The sequence below is a fragment of the Vanacampus margaritifer genome, chromosome 17 (genome assembly GCF_051991255.1).
Source record: "Vanacampus margaritifer isolate UIUO_Vmar chromosome 17, RoL_Vmar_1.0, whole genome shotgun sequence".
NCBI lineage: Eukaryota > Metazoa > Chordata > Actinopteri > Syngnathiformes > Syngnathidae > Vanacampus > Vanacampus margaritifer.
This window is the reverse complement of record NC_135448.1, coordinates 4,569,075-4,592,500: the sequence shown is the minus strand read 5'-3', so window position 1 is coordinate 4,592,500 and position 23,426 is coordinate 4,569,075. Positions and strand designations below refer to the sequence as shown.

Below are 23,426 nucleotides of genomic sequence, written 5' to 3'. Positions count from 1 at the left end.
GACCATGGGAGAGACGGGATGAGCAATGGGTGTAGCAGACCAGCTGGGGAACGGTGAGACGACTTGTTGCGGGCGCAAACAGAACATGCCGTGGCCACCAGAACTTCTGGGAAACATGTGTGGTTTATGCCAGGATGGCAAGCGACTTTAGACTCAGTCCCCATTGCAAAACTTATCTCCTTAGCTCCTGTGGCACAAACAGCTTGCCAGTTGGACATCCCCCCGGCACACAAATGTCTTTCAAGGCGTTGGTCACCCTTTTCTCCACAGGTACAAGGGGTGGTGTCCACCTCATCCAAACTGAAATTTCTCGACAGGGCATCAGGTTTGATGTTGCGGGAACCCGGGCGGTAGGTAATTGTGAAGTTGAAGTGGGTTAGGAACAGGGCCCAAGATTCAGATTCAGTCTTCGTGCTGCTCAGATATAGGCCAGGTTCTTGTGGTCAGTGAACACCACGAAAGGCTGAGCTGCACCCTCCAGTCAGTGCCTCCACTCCTGAAGTGCTATAACAATGGCAAGCAGCTCCCTATTACCAACATCATAGTTGCGTTCCGCAGGACTGAGGTTTGATGTTGCGGGAACCCGGGCGGTAGGTAATTGTGAAGTTGAAGTGGGTTAGGAACAGGGCCCAAGATTCAGATTCAGTCTTCGTGCTGCTCAGATATAGGCCAGGTTCTTGTGGTCAGTGAACACCACGAAAGGCTGAGCTGCACCCTCCAGCCAGTGCCGCCACTCCTGAAGTGCTATAACAATGGCAAGCAGCTCCCCATTACCAACATCATAGTTGCGTTCCGCAGGACTGAGGCGATGCGAGAAGAAGGCGCAGGGATGAACCTTCTGTTCGACTGAGGTCCTCTGTGACAGAACTGGCCCTGCTCCTGAATCCGAGGCATCCACTTCTACAATAAAAGGTTGATCAGAGTGAGAAAGAACGGGTGCGTTGCTAAACAGACGTTTTAACTCAAACGCAGACTCAGCTTCTGGGGTCCAACTGAAAAGTTTCTTTACTGATGTGACCTTTGTCAAAGGTTCTGCCTTACAACTATAATTGCGGATGAATCGCTTATAGAAATTGGGGAACCCCAGGAACCTTTGCAAGCGCTTCCTTGATGTAGGGGACGGCCATTCGACCACAGCCTAGATTTTGGTTGGATCAGCTCTCAACTGGCCCTTCTCCACAATGAACCCCAGAAACTGAACAGAAGGAGAGTGGAATTCACATTTCTCAACCTTTACGTACAACCGGTTCTCAAGTAGCCATTGCAACACCAGCCGAATGCTGCTGATGTCCCTCGAGGGATCTGGAAAATATAAGAATATCATCCAAATAGACGATGCAGAACCGGCCAATCATGTCATGGAGAACATAGTTTATCAAATTCTGAAAAACCGCAGGTGCTTTAGTAAGTCCGAAGGGGATTACCAGATATTCAAAATACCCCATGGGAGTGTTGAACGCCGTCTTCCACTGATCTCCTTACCAAATGATAAGCATTGCGCAGGTCTAGTTTGGTAAAAATGGAGGCAGAATGCAGAGTAAATGCAGGAGTCCGTCCATAAGTGGCAAAGGATACTTATTCTTTACAGTTATGTCATTGAGCGCTTTGTAGTCTATGCACGGACGTTTTATCTTTCTTGTCTATAAAAAAAGAAGCCGGCTCCCATTCAGTGGGCACAGAAGACAAATCTATTAGAGCCAACTCTTTTTTTGTGAAACAAAATCAGTGGCATGTAAGCAGTTACAATGACAGAACAAGCTCCAACTGACTATTTTAGTTATCTGCCAATTTATGTTTGGATTGTGAATTTTAAGCCGGGTTAGCCCCAGTACTACAGGCGCGGACATGCAAAAGCAAAAGCATTACAAAAAAAAACATCTAGACTCATGATGGATACCGGACAAAACTAACCAACAATTTGGGCTCGTGTGTAACAACAAAAAGCCCATTCCCGTTGAGATCGCGCACCTCCTCGGCCTAGTCTAATTTGATGAGACTGCCCCCGAGTCTCTCAATGACCAAGAAGTCCACAAAACAGTCATCTGCACCAGAGTCAACCAATGCTGTAACCTCCATGCTGTTGCTGGAAATAATTACGGGAGTTGAAGTTTTACTAGAAGGATCGCCCTTTGTTCCTGTAGGAGCAACATCTGCCTCGGGATACTCACAGTCTATGGACAGATGTTGTCAGGTGGATGAGTACAGAGGATGGGCCTTTGAACCACTTTGTTGAATGGAAAACAAATTCTGATGATCGTTCCTGGAGCCTGGGATGGTTTTGCGAAACAAGTGGAAACCCAATGACCAGGTTGCCCACAGTACAGAAAGGAATGAGCCCTCATGAGCCGGATGCCTTCCCTTGAGCTCAGCAGTCCTCCCCCTAGTAGCAAGGTATCCACAGCAGGTGGCACTGCCATCGCTCCCGCTGGCTGGCTCTGGAACTATAAGTCACGTTCAAGTCTCCTTTCACGAAGGCGATTATCAAGTCTAATAGCCAAGCTCATCAAGTCTTTCAAATTAGTTGTCTTGTCTCGTACAGCCAGTTCGCCTTAAATCACGGGGCTCAGTTGCGCAAGTCTGTGGCTGTTGGTCAAAAACTAATTAACATTGATGGAGGAATTGACCAAATGAACCAAGTTCCCCTGTATATCGTGACGGATGAGGAATGGATGGTTCGCCTGGAAAAGCTACCGGCGTGAAAGCATAAAGGTGAGCGCAAACCTGATCTTGGTGTAAGCAGAGGTTGTTAGTCAACACGTTGATAGCTGACATGATCTCCCGGAGGGAGCGATCATGTAGACTAACAAGCTCTTGTTGGCTTGACAAAACCTGTAACACTTGCTCTGAGTTTGCTGGATCCATGTTATGGTCAAGTTATTCTGTTAGGCGTGGGCAAAAGCGCAGGTGAAGGATTCAAATGCAACTCAAATGGTGGGCAAGGTTTACAGTTTTTATTGAACAAAAGGAGCTTGATGCATAACTGAACACTAACAAAAAGCGATGTGACAAAAGGTCAACGTGTACTGAAGGATTCTTACTATTTTCGTGTTCATGTCGTTGATTAATAAAACATACAATGAGATCTGTGAAAAGAGATATTTCTAGGATTTATTACACAAATTTGTGGACAGACGAGATTGGAGTTTTCCGGCTTCATCTCCTTTCCCATCTGTCTCGTTTTTCCCTCCGCTCGTGTGTAATATCCTTTGTCCTAGAAGTCCCTCCCATAGTCACATGATATCTCAATACAGTTGACCAACTGCCCCCACCCCCCTCTTTGTCCCAAGATTGAAAACAGGTAATCAGATAAGAGTAGCCTTTGTTTACAAAAGAGACAGAGAGAGAGACTCTGAGGAGCCGTCTTATAAACAAAGGGTCTAATTAACACATTCGCTTTTCCCCCCATCTCATGCTCTGTAGGAGAGAACAAAGAAAACCAACCCCCTCACATCATTTGAATTCTCACACAAAACTACACTAAGTAAATCAAAGCAATTTTGCCCAATTCTAAATAGTTATAACTAAATCAAAACAGTTATAATTAAATTGAAACAGAATATTTACTTCAGTACCTACAGAAAAACTAAATAAATAACCAAGGAAGGTGGGCGGAGTACCACGGGAGGAAGATAGGCTACTAACCAAGATTAAGAATGAAAACAAAAAGACCTACACAAGGTATGTACAAATCAACAATCAGAACAATCACAGCAGTACTTACAAGAAACAACAGAAGACAAAAAGTACTGCTGGCAGGAACTAGGCGATAACAGGTAAAAGCACGAAAGTAACAAAATGCTGCCGCAATGGCAAGAAGCAAGAACAATAACTTGGCAATCTTCCACCCGTGAGTTCTGTGTCTAAATAGCCTGCTGATTAGGATTGTCTGCAGCTGAGACACAGGAACTCCGCCCGCCGACACTCCACAAAAACTAAAAAGGAGAGGAAACAAATGACCAGCAGAGGGCAGAACGAAACAAGACATGACACTATGTGTATTAAGAACACAATAGTTAACATTATTATGATTATACTTAGAGATGGGACAATGAAGCCTTGTGAAGCTTTTGAGGCTTTCGGCTGATTGATTTGGAAAAAGAGTCGAAGTTTCAAAGCCCCATAAGATAGATCGTACCGGTGACATCTGGTGGTCAGCTGGAGTCATAGCAGCTATAATCTTCAAAGTGATTCGCCTGATTGATTTATATTCCAACATAACACCAGTACATTCAGTCTTACATTTGTGTCTGTCTAATGATCATCAGGTACACATGGAAGTGTTGCAATATTTTGACACTGTACCAGTACTATGGTTCAATGTGATGTCCTGTTACTCATTCGATTTTTATAAACATGATTTGGATATGACACAAGTGCGCTGTGAAGCCAGATGACAAGTATTTCAACATCAGTCTTTGGGAGATGTGACTGAGGGTCTTGAAGAAGCGCTTATAGCAACTAGATGGAAAATACTTGGGTCAAGCCTGTATCTTCTACACACGATTTAAAAATAATGCATAATTGGAAACTTTAAATGCATCATTGTGGGAGTACTTTTGTTGGAAACATACCGAATAACTAACTTTTCCAGGTGAACATAAAGTGAAGCAAATATCTACATGAGGGAATTGTGCTTGTGCTACAGTGAAAATAAAGCAAATACCAGTATGTACATGAGGGAATTGTGCTTGTGCCTAACTTTTTTTTTGTTTTTGTTTTACAAGTTCTTATTCAAGAACAATATTTGCTCTATTGTGTTCGTTTGGTGTCTCCTTTTGACAGCTGACACCGCGCCAAAAGGTTTGAATCAGTTACGTAATTTCCGGTATCTCATTAGCGCGCATAAAGCCGCATACGTCATCAGCACGTGATCACGGAGGTTTGATCGGGGCTTTTGATACATTGTTTCGAGCAGTCTGTCTCACTCGGCTGACACATGCTCCGGTGTCTCAGTGTCAAACGTCCCATCTCTAATTATACTGTATGAACATTTATCATTGGCAGCAGAAACATCAGCTGTTAAGGCCACTAGTGGAAGAAGTATTGAAGGACTGGGTGACTCCAGTCATGGTGGTGAGGAGTAGGAGGAGGGGGAACGTGTGTTGGCCTCATTGAAGGAGGTGGAGGAGAAGGAACCAAATGAAGCAGGAGCTACTTAGTAAGGAGACTTGTACAGATTGTGTTGGGCTGTTGGGCAATTGTCCTGTATAATGCGTAGAATTAAATGTTACACAATAATTTTATGTTTATGCACAATAAAACCCGAATTTAATGGCCTAATGAATTAGATGTATATGTTCCTTTTTAATGTCATTAATTAGGTCTACAATGTTTTTGCTCATACAGATCTAACATTCCTGTCACCAGAGACAGAGGCAGAGTCCAGTATTGTGATAGCTAAGCCAAGAAGCCAAATTTGATGTGACTTTCAAAGAGCATGTTAATGAATGCATACAGAAAAGCAAAAGCCAACATGAGGCCGGGACTAAAGGCAGACAATCACTTGTTACGTTGTTCTCCTATACATATGTCAGCAAAGTCATAGACATGTTCAGTAGATTAATAAAAGAACCGGTTTCCAAAGAAGTAAGGAAGGCAGGAATGTTTTATGTGCAGATTGACACCATTCACACAAGATATTACCTCCACAGACCAGTGTGCTGTGATAATAAAAAGATACGTCACTGATGTGAACCATGAGAGGCTCATTGGAGTGGTGAACTGTGAGTCAGCAATTTTTTTGAGCTACTGAGGATGGGCTATGGATGTTTTTTTGTCTCAATATTTTTGATTTGATAAAGCTGCTGCTTTTTCGTTTCCTCTTTTATTGAGTACTCCTGTTACTGGTTAATTGTTGTATGCTTTGTTCATTGCATGTTCAGTTTTGAAGATTTTGTTATGGTTATCTGATTAACATTCTGTAAATTGACAGGATATGGATTTTTTTTTATATTTGTCATTATAATTTGTACTATGCATGTATGTGATTTGACTGCCTTTGATAAAACTTAGCAACTATTCCATTCAACTGCACAAGAATTTTATTTATTCATTTATTTTACATTTTCACCTTTAGATGGAGTGTGCCTTACTTATTTTTGCATGGATATCTGCACCACTTGGTTACATAAAGTTTCTGGATTTTGTTTACTGAGCTTCTTAATAACCCATTTATGATTTTTTTCTGTGTTTTTATTTTGTTTTATTTAGTGGCAGTGCAACGTTAACATTTTTATACCAAGTTTAGTATGACAGGCATCAACATAGCATCCCAAAATGCTTTGAAGGTCAACGTCATAAGATTCTCTTCAGTTTGTACCACAAAAATGATGAGACCTAAATTCACTGTCACCGCTTATTGTGTATTTGGAACGTTGGAACACGGCAGGAGGGGAAAAAAAGACATTTGTTTCGTCCACATCGAGGGCTTCTCCAACTCAAATTCCCGGGCTGAATTTGGAGCCCAGTCCGTGCCTGTACAAAATGTTCCTACAAGGTACATAAAAGTAATTACAATATATAGAAGGCGTTTGACCGTGTTCCTCGGAGAGTCCTGTGGGGGGTGCTTCGGGAGTATGGGGTACCGAGCCCCCTGATACGGGCTATTCGGTCCCTGTGCGACCGATGTCAGAGTTTGGTCCGCATTGCCGGCAGTAAGTCGAATTTGTTTCCTGTGAGGGTTGGACTCCGCCAAGGTTGCTCTTTTTTCACCGATTCTGTTCATAACTTTTATGGACAGAATTTCTAGGCGCAGCCGAGGCGTTGAGGGGGTCCAGTTTGGTGGCCTCAACATTGCATCGCTGCTTTTTGCAGATGATGTGGTGCTGCTGGCTTCTTCAAACCGTGATCTCCAGCTCTCACTGGAGCGGTTCGCGGCCGAGTGTGAAGCGGTTGGGATGAATATCAGCACCTCAAAATCCGAGACCATGGTCCTCGGTCGGAAAAGGGTGGAGTGCCCTCTCCGGGTCGGGGATGAGATCCTGCCCCAAGTGGAGGAGTTCAAGTATCTTGCGGTCTTGTTCACGAGTGAGGGTAGGTTGGAGCGGGAGATTGAAAGGCGGATCGGTGCAGCGTCTGCAGTGATGCGGACTCTGAATCGATCCGTTGTGGTAAAGGAGCTGAGCCGAAAGGCAAAGCTCTCGATTTACCGGTCGATCTACGTTCCTGCCCTCACCTATGGTCATGGGCTGTGGGTCGTGACCGAAACAACAAGATCCCGGATACAAGCGAACAAAATGAGTTTCCTCCGCAGGGTAGCCGGGCTCTCCTTTAGAGATAGGGTGAGAAGCTCGGTCATCCGGGAGGGACTCAGTGTCGAGCCGCTACTCCTCCGCGTTGAGAGGAACCAGTTGAGGTGGCTTGGGCATCTGATTCGGATGCCTCCTGGACGAGTCCCTGGGGAGGTATTCCGGGCATGTCCCACCGGCAGGAGGCCCCGGGGACGACCCAGGACACGCTGGAGAGACTACATCTCTAGGCTCTGCCTGGGAACGCCTTGGGATCTCGTCGGAGGAGCTGGCTGAAGTGGCTGGGGAGAGGGAAGTCTGGGCTTCCCTGCTAAAGCTGCTGCCCCGCGACCCGACCCTGGATAAGCGGTAGATGATGGATGGATGGATGGATGGATATTATTTCCACAAAATCCACATTACAATACATAAAACATGAACATTTTATTAGTGTGCGTTGTTACTAAGGATCCTGACATTGTAACAGCTAATTAGTTATTCTGTATGCATGCAATTCCTCACATAATTAGATTCCTTGCTGCTTTTGCATTGATTGCTTTATTCATCTCTGCCTGTGCTACACTTCCTAACAAAGGCTTTGTGATGGAATGTTTGGCTGATGTTTATCATTAGCATTAATAGCATTCTCATAAAACCGTGGAAAAGGCAATAACATTGAAAGTGACTGATTTGGGTGAGGTACTAGCACTAGCATTCTGGTGTTGTATATAAAAATATGAACCCAAAAGAAAAGATTAGCTTATATTTCACCCTTTGACCTTCATTGAAACACTTGTTTTCGAAACTTTTAATTATGCTTTTGTCAATTCCACACTGTTCAACAATGTTATAGCAAGAAAAAACAAAACAATCTTTAATATGAGTTCATTGTTGCTGCTGTTTTATGCTATGTCTCTTTTGAATTAGCATTTTGGTCTTGTTATTAATGCATTGATTATAAAATTACACCCATTTCTGATGTTTCTAACAAACCAATTTGTGTCAAAATTGGTGAAGAATTTGGCTAGTTATAATTTGTGTATTGGAACCAAAAATAATTGCTTCAATAAAAGGATCCGGAATGGTTTGTAAGTGCTCATAAAAATACAAAGAAAGAAAGAAAGAAAGAAAAACAAGCAACCCATGCAAACCAACCGGACACATTTCTGACTTTTTCTGTCCTCCTTTAGGTCCATGGGGTCGATGCATGGGCAGTGAGTGTGGCCCAGGAGGCAGCCAGAGCAGAGCGGTATGGTGCGCTCACGCCGAAGGTTGGACCACTCTACAAACGAACTGCAACCAGGCAGAACGGCCGAACAACCAACAAAACTGCTTCAGAGTGTGTGATTGGCACAAAGACCTTTACGACTGGCAACTGGGTGCGTGGAACCAATGTTTTCCTGTGTCAATGCGCAGTGTTGGGGTGCAACGGCCCACTGTGTGCACTAGGGGCGAGGAGGGTATACAGACCCGTGAGGTGGGCTGTGTCCAGAAAGTGAATGGTGAGCCAGCAGAGGACGCAATCTGTGAATACTTTGAACCCAAACCCCGTCTGGAGCAGGCCTGTCTCATTCCCTGTCCTCGGGACTGTGTGTTGTCGGAGTTCAGTCCATGGACACCTTGCTCTAAGACTTGTGGGATGGGCTTGCAGAACAGAATTCGCATCGTTCTTGCTCCACCATTATTTGATGGGGCAGCCTGTTTAAACCTGACAGAGTTTCAGACATGCCAGCCAGGTCCGTGCGAGGGGGATGAGAGTCTATACAGTCTGCGGGTCGGATACTGGGGTCCCTGCTCTGTGCTGATCTCAAGACAGGCCAGACAAGCTGACAAACCAACCATTGAGAGAGACCCACAATCCAAAAAAAGCGGTAAAGCCCCCCAAAATGAGGGGAAAAAACAATCTAGAAAGGGCAAACAGAGCAGAGAGGGTGACAAACAGTCCAAAGAGGAAGACAAGAGGTCCATCCAGAGTGACGAACTTTCCAGAGAGGGAGACAAACCGCAAAAGTCCAACAGGAAATTAGGTAAGGTGACCAGAAAACCTGACAGACCATCCCATCAGGCAGACCGGCCCAAACGACAGAGAAAGGCTAAAAACAAAGAAAAACGAGAGAAAATCCGTGAGAAAGTCCAAGAGAAGTTGAGGGAAAGGGGCAAGATAAAGGATCCTGAGACCCGAGAGCTCATCAAAAAGAAACGCAACAGGAACCGTCAGAACCGCCCTGGAGGAAAGTTTTGGGATTTGCAAATTGGCTACCAGACAAGAGAAGTCACCTGTGTGCATAAGAGTGGAAGTGTTGAAGCGCTAAGGTAAAACAGATTTATTCTACATAAATTATATAACTTATTCTATAATGGCATAATAATGTAATATTGTTTTTCAGGTCTTGTGCTACATTTGTATTGTTTTCTCATTCCTTCCCTCAATTATAATCGTATCTCCATTTTATCTCAATCCACCGAGGCAGATGGTCAACCTATATTGACTTTGTGTTCTCTGAGTATTTTTTTCTAAATAGTGAGAGTTTTTTCATACTTACACCAATGTTGTTTCTCATGTAGGGTTCATTGCTTTAGTTTGGTTAGATGTGTGAGAGGTGTGTGGGCCTGCACTTTTTAATCAAATGTGTTGTTGACGTGGGTATATAAGTCTAAATTGAACTGAGACACCCTACACACGCACGCACGCGCACACGCACGCACACACACCCACAAACACACACGCACACACACACAGGGTGTCACACCCTACACACTTGCACCCATTAACGGGAACGCGCAATTGAGGGGCACAAGGGTGGAAGTGCAAATATTGGGACAGTAACCGGAAACAGTGTAGGTGTCTGACTTACGGAAGTTGGCAGTAGTCTGTGGCATCTACTCAATTTGACTGAAAGGGCAGCTTGTTCCAAAAATTCTTGCCATAGCTGAAATTTCGAGAATACAGTCTAATGTGTCTACTTCCATTAGCTGATAAGAGTGGTCCTTCTCCTTCCGAACAAAACAAAAACAACGACCTGTTGTCCTTCCTTCATTGTTGAGAAAGTACAGTATCCACCACTAGTTTTCGTCGGGTGCTGCTAGCTTAGCATTAGGTTCTTGGTCAGAGCAAAAGTTCAACTTCACAAACTGCTGAAAGTCCACAAACGACTGCACCATTGTAACACTCTATTTTCAGGAGGTAGTGAGTGTTAAAGTTCCACGTAAGCTTGTGGTGAAAGAGCAGTACATGGAGAGGGAATAGCTCCACAGCAAACTTTATTCAATAATCAGTACCCTCGATCCCATCCCGAATGACTGTAATATAATTATTCTTCTGTCAATACATCATATTCACATTTGTTCCCCAAATAAGAAACAAAACAGGTCTATGCAAAAATACATCAATGTAAAAGTAAATCCTCTTACAGTAGTAATTGGTGGTGGGTTTGTGATGCGTGGTCTATCTTAGGCGCCATTGTGTGCATGATCCAAAATCGCTACATTATATTAGTTCACGACTAGATGGGACTAAATAATACACTGCGTCTCTTTTGGTCAATTAGTTATTCGTGCCAAACTCTCAAATTAGTCTGAAATTCTCTAATGGGACTTTCAAATGAGCTTCGGAGGCCAAACAGCTGACACTCCTTACTTTACCTTGGGTAATAAGGTACCATTACAAATGCATACAATGCATTTTTGTTGTTGCTGTCTAGGAATCTAAGATACTATATCTGGTGCGTTGTTACATCAAACATGATGAAGAGAGAGATATGATGGTGTTATAAACCATTAAGCATTTTATTGTTTGTTCCTGTTGAAGGGTTGTATTGAGTATCAATGTTATGGTGCCTACCTTAAATGCTGCTATTTCCGAGTTCTTGAAGACACGCCATGAAGGCAATCATGCTTTAATTCTTGTGGAATATAACTCCCACATTCCTTATATTACTTACTGTACTGTTGCATTTTCTTATTCTTATTCTATGATTGTATTCCATTTATGACATCATCAGGCAGGTCTAAATGATTTAAACAACAATATGTTTGATCTAGTATTCATTGATACACAAAACATCCTATAATATCCATCCATACATAAACATTCCGTAGTACTGTAGTCCTTTTTGAGTTCAATATCCATGTGGTCTTTGTTAGGAGGTGAAATGGCCTCGTTCTGTCTGACAGTACTTATTCAGCTTTAATAGAGGCCACTGAGCAATGACAATTACTCCCTTTGAAAATCAAGATGTACACAATATATTTCCTTATGAATTAATGACAAGGTCAGAAGATATTATTTGTCATCAAACTTCAAGCAAATAATGTGTGTCATAATCTAACGTCAAAATGATGATGCTTTCCAAACTTAACTATTTATTTTCTTATATTCATCCCCAATAGACACATTACTATTCTAAGATGATACGAGGCTTAATAAGAGGCAGATGACTCCTATTAATTTCCTATTCAAACACAAAAAGGTTCACATTTTATTTTTGATGGCATAAATTATGGGCTACAAAAATTATTGATGATGTTGTCTAATATTACCATTATCTGTTGTTATTTAGTAGCATAATAGTAATTTTACTTGTGATCCATTGCATATTCTCTATAGGTGTTTATGTTTGCTTCTGTACTTTCACGCGCCTTTGCGTAGAGTCAGTACAAAAATCATCTGTGGCCTGTTGCTTCACATATTGCTGCCTTAAAGGGTTATGGGTAATTTCCTTTCATAAAGGGTGGGAGGGAGTAAACTAGGGTGACCAGATGTCCCATTTTGTCCGAGACGGTCCTGTTTTGAAGGTCCCTCATCTCGGTGGATTTTGCCAACCTCATTGTTTTGTCTCGTTATTACGCAGGTTCCTATCCCGGCATCCCGTTTTTTAGTTGTTGTTTTTTGCGTGTGTATGTCAATCACACAATTGTCACAGCAATGTGTACGATAAACCCCTTAAAAGGGAATTTAACTGTTATGTTCCTTCCTATTTACTTAAAAATTCCTGTTTGTTTTCTCACTCTTATCTGTATCTGTATCTAGTCGGTAGTAGGCAATAGGCATTGATTGGAACGAGAACTGCTTCCTGCTTTCACATGTAAAAATCATGGGAAATGTATCTATTCACTGCGGTTGCCACTCGCCGGTCAGACAATGCAAACTGAGCTTTCTAGCGATATATTTCCCATGTTACAATGTGTGACCAGCGCTTGGTAAAGAGTACAGCCAGCTTCCAATAGCTGTCGAGACAATAGTCTAGATAGAGATAATAGTGAGTGCTTTAACTTGTTTAGCGCTGTTGAACTGTCAACTAAGATAGCATTTAAGCCCCTCTCACACTGAACTGCGAACATTGCCCAACGCTGCAAATGTTGAATTAGCAAAATATGAGGTTGTCGGCGCTGTCATTTTGCAACATATCTATGATATGTTTGCGATGTAAAAGCGACATTTGAGACAACGCGCGACTTAACGTAAAATTTGAGTCAATTTGTTCCACAAAACATATTAAAATGATTATTTTTCATTTATTTTTATTAGAAGATGTAACTATTGGACATCTTTGCCCAGTCAGTCATCGCCCATAACGCGTTTGCGTGCAAGCAACCGCTGTTCCTTTTGGACTTATTATTTATATAGTGTGTGCTATAAAAATGAGGTGCCGTCAAATATATTGACATAATTTAGATATCACTGAGTCCGGTTTTTCATATTCTTCCTTGGAGAAAGAAAGGGACGAAGAAGACATCTTTAGAAGTGACTGGAGAGGAGTGCGACACAGCCAATCCAATCCACATCCTTAAGGTGGCATTATGAATGAAAACCATGACTGATTGTCCCCCAAATTTATGAGTATTCTAAAAAATATTCGAACGAAGCTCGCAATAATTTGGATAATATTTAAGACGGAAGCGCATACATCATCTACCGCTTATCCGGGGTCGGGTCGCAGGGGCAGCAGCTTTAGCAGGGAAGCCCAGACTTCTCTCTCCCCAGCCACTTCAGCCAGCTCCTCCAACGGGATCCCAAGGCGTTCCCAGGCCAGCCGAGAGACGTAATCTCTCCAGCGTGTCCTGGGTCGTCCCCGGGGCCTCCTATTATAGCACAATTACACAGAGAGAATGAACATCAATCTGTGCAGGATAACTGTACGCGCTCAAAAGAGAAATTAAATAAACCCTTAAAAGAGCAATTGGTGCAAGCCAAAGAGCCACAGAACATATTCAGTGGCAAAGGTTCGGAAGAGTTTAAGTGTTGAGACAAAAACGAATGCAGGAAGCTATTAGTCCAGAATAGCACCTAAGTGTCTACAAAATAGAGAAAACAAACATTATTTCAACTCCACATTAATCCTGTCAGCAAACAAAGGTTGTGGTGCTGTGGAGCAGACAAATGTGGATCATTGGTTTGAAATTAACTCCTTTGAAATGTTGTACATCACATTTGGTTACGATGCACTATATTGCTTCAACAGGCTAATCTATACATCACAGCAATCTACTCACATCTTAATTGAATCATAGAATTCTGTTTCTTCTTTTAATGTATTCACATATTTTTTTACTGCCTTCATTTTTCAGTTGTGTGTTTCAGTCGACAAGTGTTATTTGTGTTGAACATGAGGATGGAGTTGCCGGGAAATAGAGCAAGAGGAAAACAAAGTTGATTGATATAGTGAGGGAAGACATGAGTTTGTGTTAGTAAGGAAGATGCTGAAAATAGATTCCGATGGAAAAGGATGACATGCTGTCGTGACCCCTAACGGTGCAAGCCGAAAGGAAAAGAAGTGTTCAACACATACATGCAACTGCATTCTTCTCATCTACGGTCATGTTTTAAAAGGAACCCCAATTGTAATGACAAGTTTGCTCTGTATTATTTATTTGGTTGTTACTAACATAACTATGAGATTCAATTTTCAAAAATAATTTCCAGTTTGATACATTTTGTAGAAACTTTATTTGGACGTACGCCGCCATTATTATTTACGTAGCAAAGCATTCATGAGTAGTGACGTAGAATGGCGGCTGGCTCTCTGCCGAGCAATGTGAAACACGAATAAAAAAAGCTCCTAGCATTCCTAAAGAAACAACATGCGATCGGGAGAGTCACTGTGCTCTTGTCATTCACAAGACACCTTCAAGAGTTTTGATCGTCCCTTTAGGAACGCTACTGAGGCTTAACTTGCTTTTTTTATACGCGTTTCACATTGTTCGGCAGAGAGCCAGCCGTCATTCTACATCACTACGCACGTGGTGTTGCAACGTAAACAGGGTTGGGAATGTTACTAATGGGAATGCTTATAAAATGTAGTTAGTAACGTAATCCAAGTACCATAATATTAAAGTAATGTAACTTGATTACTTTAGGATTACTACAATACAGAGTATGCTCATGAAGACTAAATAAAAATAAATATCGCCACAATATATATTCTATACAATGTGTCCCTGCTATTTGCGGGTGATAGGAACCCGGGCAGCCTACAAATAGCAAAAATCCTTGTGTAATTGACATCCATTAAAAAGCATGTAGGCTATAGATAGGTTGATTGATTGATTGATTGATTGAAGGCTATATCCTGTTTTCGAACTGTCACTGAAAGCAACCACACATCACAGTTTAGATAGATGGATAGATAGATAGATAGATAGATCGACTCATGCACCCACATGCACGCACTAATAATGAGGATGACGATGCGTGACATCAACAGCAAAATTAACTTTAATCCCAGTCACTAGTTTAGCCGTGTATATATTGGCATGATGTTTAAAAGGAGGAAGATTTGTTTGGAAGGTGTAACTCACATTATGGTTATAGGCTAGCGGGCTAGCAAGAAGCTGCAGCACGTAGCATGCCACTGGATTCTCAGCTCAAACTTTTGGTCCTTTAGCAAGCCGAGTAAGTTCCAAACAGTAAATACCGCGGTCTCTCTCGCTCTCAAAATAATCAAATTTTTTCTCAATTCGCAATTTTCCTGTACTGTAACGAAATACAGTAAAAAAAAATGTATTCTGATTACGGAACGCCGGCACATGTATTCCGTTACTCCCCAAGCCTGGACGTAAATAAAATGTATTAAACTGGAAATTATTTTTGAAAAATGAATCTCATAGTTATTTTAGTTACAACCAAATAAATAATATTCTCATGATAAGGGGTGCGTTGGAGAGGGTGGACCCAAATGCGGGGAGACATAGACTGGAGGAGACAAGAATTGTGAACAAAGTGAGAAGCTTTATTAAAACTTGTGGAGACCGGTGAGAGAACGAGGACTGGAGAAGACGTGACTGGACTGGGTGTGGGGACAAAGACTGGACATGGCGTGACTGGACTGGGCTTGAGGAGACTGGCCGCCAAGACTGGACTGAGTGAGGGGAGACTGGCCGCCATGACTGGACTGAGCGAGAGGGGGCTGGCTGCCATGACTGGACTGAGCGAGAGGGGGCTGGCTGCCATGACTGGACTGAGCGAGTGGGGGCTGGCTGCCATGAATGGACTAAGTGAGAGGGGTCTGGCTGCCATGACTGGACTGAGCGAGAGGGGACTGGCTGCCATGACTGGACTGAGCGAGTGGGGGCTAACTGCCATGACTGGACTGAGCGAGTGGGGGCTGGCTGCCATGAATGGACTAAGCGAGAGGGGGCTGGCTGCCATGACTGGACTGAGTGAGAGGGGGCTGACTTGACTGTAGTTGGTAGAATGTTGAGAACTTTGCAGGAACATGGAGAACTTTGCAGGAACGTGGAGAACTATAAGGTGATGTGAGCTACAGGACAGTGACAAGAATGATGAGACAACGAAGGGGGGCCAGACTGAGACAAAGAGAAACGAAATGGTGACGTGGAGAACTGGACGGGAACTAAGACAACTAAACAAAGACGAGGGTGACTAGACTGAAACAAAGATGACTTGCATGAACTCGGGCTTGGCTTAAACAAAAAAAAAAACACCCGCACTGCTTCCAGACAAACTGCGACACTGACAGCTGACATAGACAATTATCCCACACACCGACTAGACATACACAACAGACTAAATACACTAACACTAATGAGACACACCTGGGGAACACTATAGGAAGAGGGCACTGATTGGTCAAACACACTGGTAAGGGAACAGGTACACAGGTGGACGTAATCAGACATAACGAGATAGGGGAAACACACAGGAACACAAGACAAACACAACAAACACACCAAAATAAAATAAAACCCTAACCCATACAAAACCGAAACATGACAAATATGGAACAAACTTGTCATTACAATCGGAGTTCCTTTCAAGAAAGTAGCATAGGAGACAATTAAAGTTGCGTACAATAATTTGTCATTTGCCAAGTGTCCCTAAGGAGGTATTTTGCATTGTATAACTAGATTGTATTTCTTTTTGCACTTTTAAATGTTAGTTGATTAATTGATTGTTGACAATGTTGACGATTGAGTGGATTTGATTACATTTTTACATTTACATTTTGGGGGATATGTTGGATGTGAAGCTCTTTATTTAGGCCTCATATTTTTATTAAATAGGTCTTAGTGCAATTATTTTATGTACAGTAGAAAACAGTTTGTGGTGGTTATGGTTAGGGAAGCATGATGCGAGAGCATTGCCATGTCTGAAAGTATCCATCATTAGCCCATTTACACCCTGGCCTTTTAAGAGTTTTGTTGACCTTTTGACCAGCTTACTGGCTGTTGGACCAATATGGAATAGGGGGTTAAAGTTAACCCAGGAAGTGTCCATCTTAACTCTCAAAATTCAAAGAGAGTGCAATTACTGTTGTCATATTGACAGTGCCACACTCATATTTATTGTAAAGGGGCAAGCTGGCACTGCTGTGTGAACGCAACATTGGCATGTCCTGCTTCGTTTAGTTCTGTGACAGCCTAGTAAATTCTGGCTATATGTTTACACATCTAATGAGACAATGTACCAGGAAGCAAAGTGTGAAAGTGGAGACCACATCCAACAGGTTATTGTGATAATTTGTTTATTTGAACCTATCTACTTGTTCAAGCACAAATAACCAATGCCTTACGATACTGCTTTGCTTCTGTCATTTCTAGCCTGTGCTCTCATGAATCGCTGCCAGTGACCTACCAAGCGTGCGTCGTAATTAAAGACTGTGATGTGACCGGCTGGTCTGAATGGTCAGCTTGCTCTAAGGAGTGCTATGACCCCAATGCGCCCAAGGCTGAGCAGACCCGCACACGAAAAGTCAGTCAGTTCCCCATTGGAGGAGGGGCCGAGTGTCCCGAACTGGAGATGACCCAGCCATGCAGTCCTCAGGGGGAATCAATGCCGCCCTGCATCGTGTAAGTTGCCAGATTTGCTCAAACGTATGGAGGACCAAAACTGCAGGACTGCCCCCTCATTTGACCTGACAGAACGTCTGCAGCATGAATTAAATGAATGTGAGAGCAGAGCATTTTTATTTATTGATTGATATTTATTTCTATTTATATATTTGTTTTTGTATTTATTTTGACATTTATTTCTATATTTATTTTTGTATTTGGAATCTCAGTTTTTATTTCTGTATTTATTTAGGGATATATATATATATATATATATAGTTGTTTTTATTTCCATTTATATTTATTTTTTGTATTTAATGTTGGAAAAAAATTTTTTATATCAGTTTTTATTTTCACTTGTATTTATTTATTTATGTATTTAGTCATTTATTTATTTTTATTTAATTTGGCAGTTTTGATCCTCCATACAAATGCACCAAAATTAAGAGAACAAAATCAATATGGCGCTTAACTCATCTGTTTTCACTTCTGTTTACCGTTCTGTCTTGTTGGACACCTGTGCTCTACTGAGTGGCATTCTAGTTAAATTTGGTCATTATAAAACAACAAATACAAATCAAATGGTGGCTTTTTTGGCACAAGCTCGACCTCTGCCAATGCTTTTACTGCTATGTGTTTGTTTTGCAGTTTCATTTTTTCCCCTTGATTTTTCAGTAAAATGCATCTACTAAATTTAGCCATTTGCAAGACATTGATGATTAGCCTTGGCCAAAGCTTGTGCTTTATTGTGCTTTATACTGTAGTCGTAGTCTGTTGTGTTTTTTTCTAGCATTGATTTGTTTGTTATCACATCTGTTTGCCAAGATTATAACAAAAAGCCGTATTGGAATTTCATAGACAATAAATCTCAGTGGTGATACAGACTCTAAGTCTGAGCCAATTAGGGATATTACGGGTAATAATTCAGAATTTTTTATAGTTATAGTTTTTATCTATCTATCCAAGAAAAATCTTTAACACTAGCGTATGAATTATTTTGGGGTTAACTGTATACAGTATTTGTAAATTAAGCATCATTTGATCAACTTTATCTTTCTAATCCAATCACTGAACACAATGAAGTAGTTGAAGATATGGTTAACAAAAAAAATTATAATTCCATGTTAATTCTCATGGAATTGACCATAACACATCATCATCAGCCATCAGCATTTAATTCTACAAATTCTCTAATTTTAGTTAGTTTTAGTATTGGTTTTCTTTTCTTTTTTATATGTTGTGTATTACTTGTGTGCAATATTTAGTAAATACCATGGTAAAATGAAAACAAAAAAAAACACTTCTTTCCTAGCGTTGTGTTCCAGGTGAATTTTGTTACCTAGGAGCGATGTCATCTGAAGGTACTTTTCTATTGGCTGCTGTTAGATGATGTCACTTCTGTGCAACATACTTTCAAAGATCCTTATTCTGGTTAACATAGAAATAAATATACTTAAATCACATTTTAAATCAACCCCAGAGGTTCATGTATTAATCACCAAGACGAAAACTAAAGACATTTTCACTAAAACTATAGTTATTTTTAGTTTGTTTTGTAAATGTAAAATGTAGTTTCAGTTAGTTTTCGTATTTAAGAAAGCAATTTTGTTTTTTATTATATTTCGTTAACGAAAATGATTTTTGAATATTAGTTTTAGTTATTTTGTTAGTTTTAATTAACTAAAATAACCTTGTATAGTTCTAGCAATCACTATAACATCTCCGATCCACATCTGTCCACCAGTTACACCTGGAAGACCACTGAGTGGACAGAATGCAGGGTGGACATGTTGCTGAGCCAACAGGACCGTCGTAGAGGAAATCAAACTGGCTTGTGTGGAGGTGGCATTCAGTCTCGGGAGGTTTACTGTGTCCTGGCCAATGAAGATACGTCTTCTAATCGGAGTTCTCTCAAAAGCAAAGAAGGTAATTTACTGTTGCATATTATACTATCAATTGCAGTCTGGTGTGGTTGTTTGGCCTACTGAATTAGGTACAACATATAAATACTGTACATGTCTCAACAATAAAGGTAGCGTCAACACTCTGTATCCCCGAAAGTATCATAACAACCCAATATAACAAGAGAGACTAAAAAAATAATTTCCCCTTTGCAACTGTATTAGCTATAAGTCTTCAGAGAAGACTTTGTACAAGATTTGGGAATGTGTTTTAAAAGGTCAGGAATATGCAGAGGGAGATTACTGCTTGTGCTTTTGCAATTGAGTTGCTTTCCATAAACTAAACACAACTCATGTTGCCATTCCACTCTTCTTTTATTATTACTGTTGACTTTTTGTCCCTCTAGCCAAATAGTAATAGCAGCTAGGAAAAAGAAATATAGATTTCGCGCTCTATGTTTGTTGTCACAACTTTCGTCCAGTACCATTATCTGGTGGCATCACAAAAAAACAATACAATACATGGCCAAATAAAAGCAAAAGTAAAACATAATTGTGGAATGAATAGGGGTGTAACCAAAACCGATTTGGACAACAATATATATATATATATATATATATATATATATATATCCCTAAATAAATAAAAGTATAAATACAAAAATAAAAAATGAGATTCAAAAAATAAAATAAATGTAAATAAATATCAATCATGTTAAGAAGAATTTAGATTGGACAGCCAAATTGGTACAACAAATGCAAGTATACACCAATGGCGAAGTTTTTTGACAATAGAAAAATTACTTTACTTTCTTGTCAATGTGGTCTGGATGACTTTTTTTGTCTTTTCTTTTCTTGAGAGCTCAGTATTGTTCATTAGGCAGTCTTGCCTAGTCAACATTTCATCATCATTACTCTCTTGTGTGTGTGTGTGTGTGTGTGTGTGTGTGTGTGTGTGTGTGTGTGCGTGTGTGCGTGTGTGCGTGTGTGTGTGTGTGCGTTTGTTAATGTGGTTTAGACCGACAAATGATCTGACATTTGACCTGGGAAAAGTTGACACTTGTGTTTAGAGCGACACAGGCAGTGTCGGCCTAATTCAAGACTTGTTTTTTAATTTTTTAGGGTCTATAAAAACGTTTTTTTCTGTAAAAAGAGAAAAATGTGGGCCTACTACTCAGCTAGGACAATAATTATGCATGAATTCATTTCTAAATATCTTATAAATATGATTTTTTGATCTGTCAGTGTAATCCCCTCGTCTGAGATTTTGTGTGTGTGTATGACATCCTACTGGCCGTTTTTTATTATTGCACTTTCACACACACACACAAAAGTACACACAAAGGGGGCGGTGGCATGACGTGTAATGTGGGCGTGAGGTATACCGGATCTCCCGCGAAAGCCACACGCGTCAACGTGGGATGCAGACAAACACAACGCAGAACTAACTGCACGGTAAGTAACAAGCATATATTCATGGTAAATACACCCAATTTAATGAGAACACGGTTATTTTTGTTGCGGTGAGGTAATTTCATCAAGGCAGGGCAACTTTTTACGCTGTTTTAAAAAGGTTTCATGATAGAAAATGGAACCTTTTTAATTCGTTGACGCAGATGCCTCGTTTGTTGTTGCTGGTTATTCAGATATCTCATTTAAACACGTTCGTGACGGTTGTTCCACCATAATAATTATCTCATATTAGGACAGGCGGTTGGGATCAAGGATGGATGGATTAATTTTCTTTACGAAGCGGATATTTTGCCGTGTTTTAAAAGCTCACTTAGCGTTATTTTGCCGTGAACTGCGCGAGAACTATACAAGTTTGAATTCTGTGTCGGCAAAATAGCGCTAGCAGGAGAGTTGCCGGTAGCCTCTTAGCACTATATTTTGCTGTGAAACGCGAGAGAACTACAAGTACCAATTCTGCGCCGGCAAAATAGCGCCAGCAGAAGAGTTGTCGGTCTCGCCTTTAACAGCTATCTTGCCGTGGGTCGCGCAAGAACTACAAGTAGGCCTACGAATTATGCACCGGAAAAAAAGCGCTAGCAGGAAAATATCCACTCCCTTTTCTCTAACGTTTGTATTTATCTTTAGCCATCTGTTACTTAATTAATGAGCGAGCTTGAGCATTTTCACGTATTGACAATTCCGAGGTGACGTCATCTCTTATTGAAAAGCATTAGACTTTGGATCGTTGTAGTTTGATTTGTGAGGATTATTTTGATTTTAAAATATGAGATGTTTATATTATTGTTTATAACAATCATTTCATTTTTCGAATCTTTAATTTTTCTTTGGGTACAGAGGCTCTTGATTTAAAGAAAAACATGCCAAGGCGAAGGTGTTTGAATCCCAAAAAAGAAGCAATGCTTTATATCGATACCGGAAGAGACAAACATGGACTTGATGTGAAATACATCAGTGAATTCAAAGGTAAGATACATCTCACAATAACAGTTAACTAAAAAGTCAATCTTCCACCTGACTTCATTATTATTTTTGTCATTACTAGGGAGAGGGGTCTTTGCTTGTGCTTCTTTTGAAAAAGGAGACTTCCTGCTAGAATATCGTGGTGCACTTCTAAGCAAACAAGAATGTGAGAGGAGACAGAGATTGTACCATGACAAAATGAAAGCATTCATGTTTGAGTTTCGCTTTGACGGAAGAACTTGGTGGTGCGTATTAAGTCCATGCTCCATTTAATTAGTCCATATTAAAAGTCCATAATTTGTTTAGATTCATTAGCTTTGAGTCAAAACCCGAATCAACACTACCAAGTTCTAACTATATAATATTAATAATTGGTTTTCTATTTGAAGTGTTGATGCAGCAACAGAGGATGGGTCACTAGGAAGACTGGTCAATGATGACCACATCAACCCAAATTCCACAATGAAGTATTTAAATGTGCAAGGAAAGCCCCATCTGTGTTTATTTGCGACACGGGACATTGACACAGGAGAGGAGATTACATATAATTATGGCGACTCTGACTGGCCATGGAGAAGCAAGGTATCATATCAGAATGTGATGAGTGGTTAGTGATCTGAAAATCAGTATTGACTGAATTAAACTCATGATGTTTGTCAATTTAAACCTCAGGAATCTGGCCAACAAAACACATCCACATCCAAGCTCACCATAGAGGAAACTACATCTACAGCGCCCACAGATGCTCGGAAACCTTTTCAAGAGGTAAATCATGTACACTCTTTTAGTGCTCTTTTACAGTCCATACGCTATTTACAGGTTAGGGTTGTCACAATACTAAAATTTCAAACTCAATATCGATACCCAGGAAAATACTTGATACTTAATACCATTCAATACCATACCAAAAGATATACTAATCCTAAAATAACAAAAATAAATAGGACAATCACTTTTTCACATGCAAATAAATAATTTAAACAAATGAAAGAATATGCCATATTAAAAAATGCCACTTTATTCTATGAATGACTGTCTGAGCCTGTCGTATCACTGGTCTGAATTTTCTTTGTGGTTGGAAGTTTTTTTTTTTTGTTTTTTTTAAAGACAAGCATGTCAATGTGCTCCTGTGCACTTCATGGCTTGCATATGAGCCCTGAATTTACTAAAAATGAGGCACAACTTGAAGCAGCAATGCACACTAAGCTAACTGTGAGGCCGTGGCTAATGGATAATAATAAAACAACAGTCACTTACTGAGCATAAGTCTAACCGTGGTAGCCAGCTAACGGCTGATAACAAAACAAGGCATCTGGCTTTTTCTTGTCCACCAAAACTGGCACGTTTAGCCCTCCTGCCACCACACTGGCCATACTAAGCAGCTGTAAAACATAACTGAACAAGCAAGGTTGCAGTGTGGGCTCTCCTGGGTGCGGGAGCCTATCTGCCGAGGCAGTGATGCTAGTGGAGTGTGCACGGCTGATGCTGCAGTATTGATAAAGTGATATTGTATCCGGATATGATGTGTTTGAAAAGTATCGATACTTTTGACAACCCTATTAAAAGTACACAACGG

At 40.9% G+C, this 23,426-nt stretch overlaps 1 protein-coding gene across 1 annotated transcript in view; it reads left to right on the top strand.

Annotated features, from left to right (window-relative positions):
• thsd7aa (thrombospondin, type I, domain containing 7Aa) overlaps positions 1–23,426 on the top strand; it is a 148,578-nt gene that overhangs the window by 40,575 nt on the left and 84,577 nt on the right. The window contains exons 2-4 of the mRNA XM_077548205.1: positions 8,417–9,539; positions 17,286–17,534; positions 19,261–19,442. Of these exons, the coding sequence (XP_077404331.1) occupies positions 8,417–9,539; positions 17,286–17,534; positions 19,261–19,442 (1,554 nt within the window). The remainder of the gene's footprint in view (positions 1–8,416; positions 9,540–17,285; positions 17,535–19,260; positions 19,443–23,426) is intronic.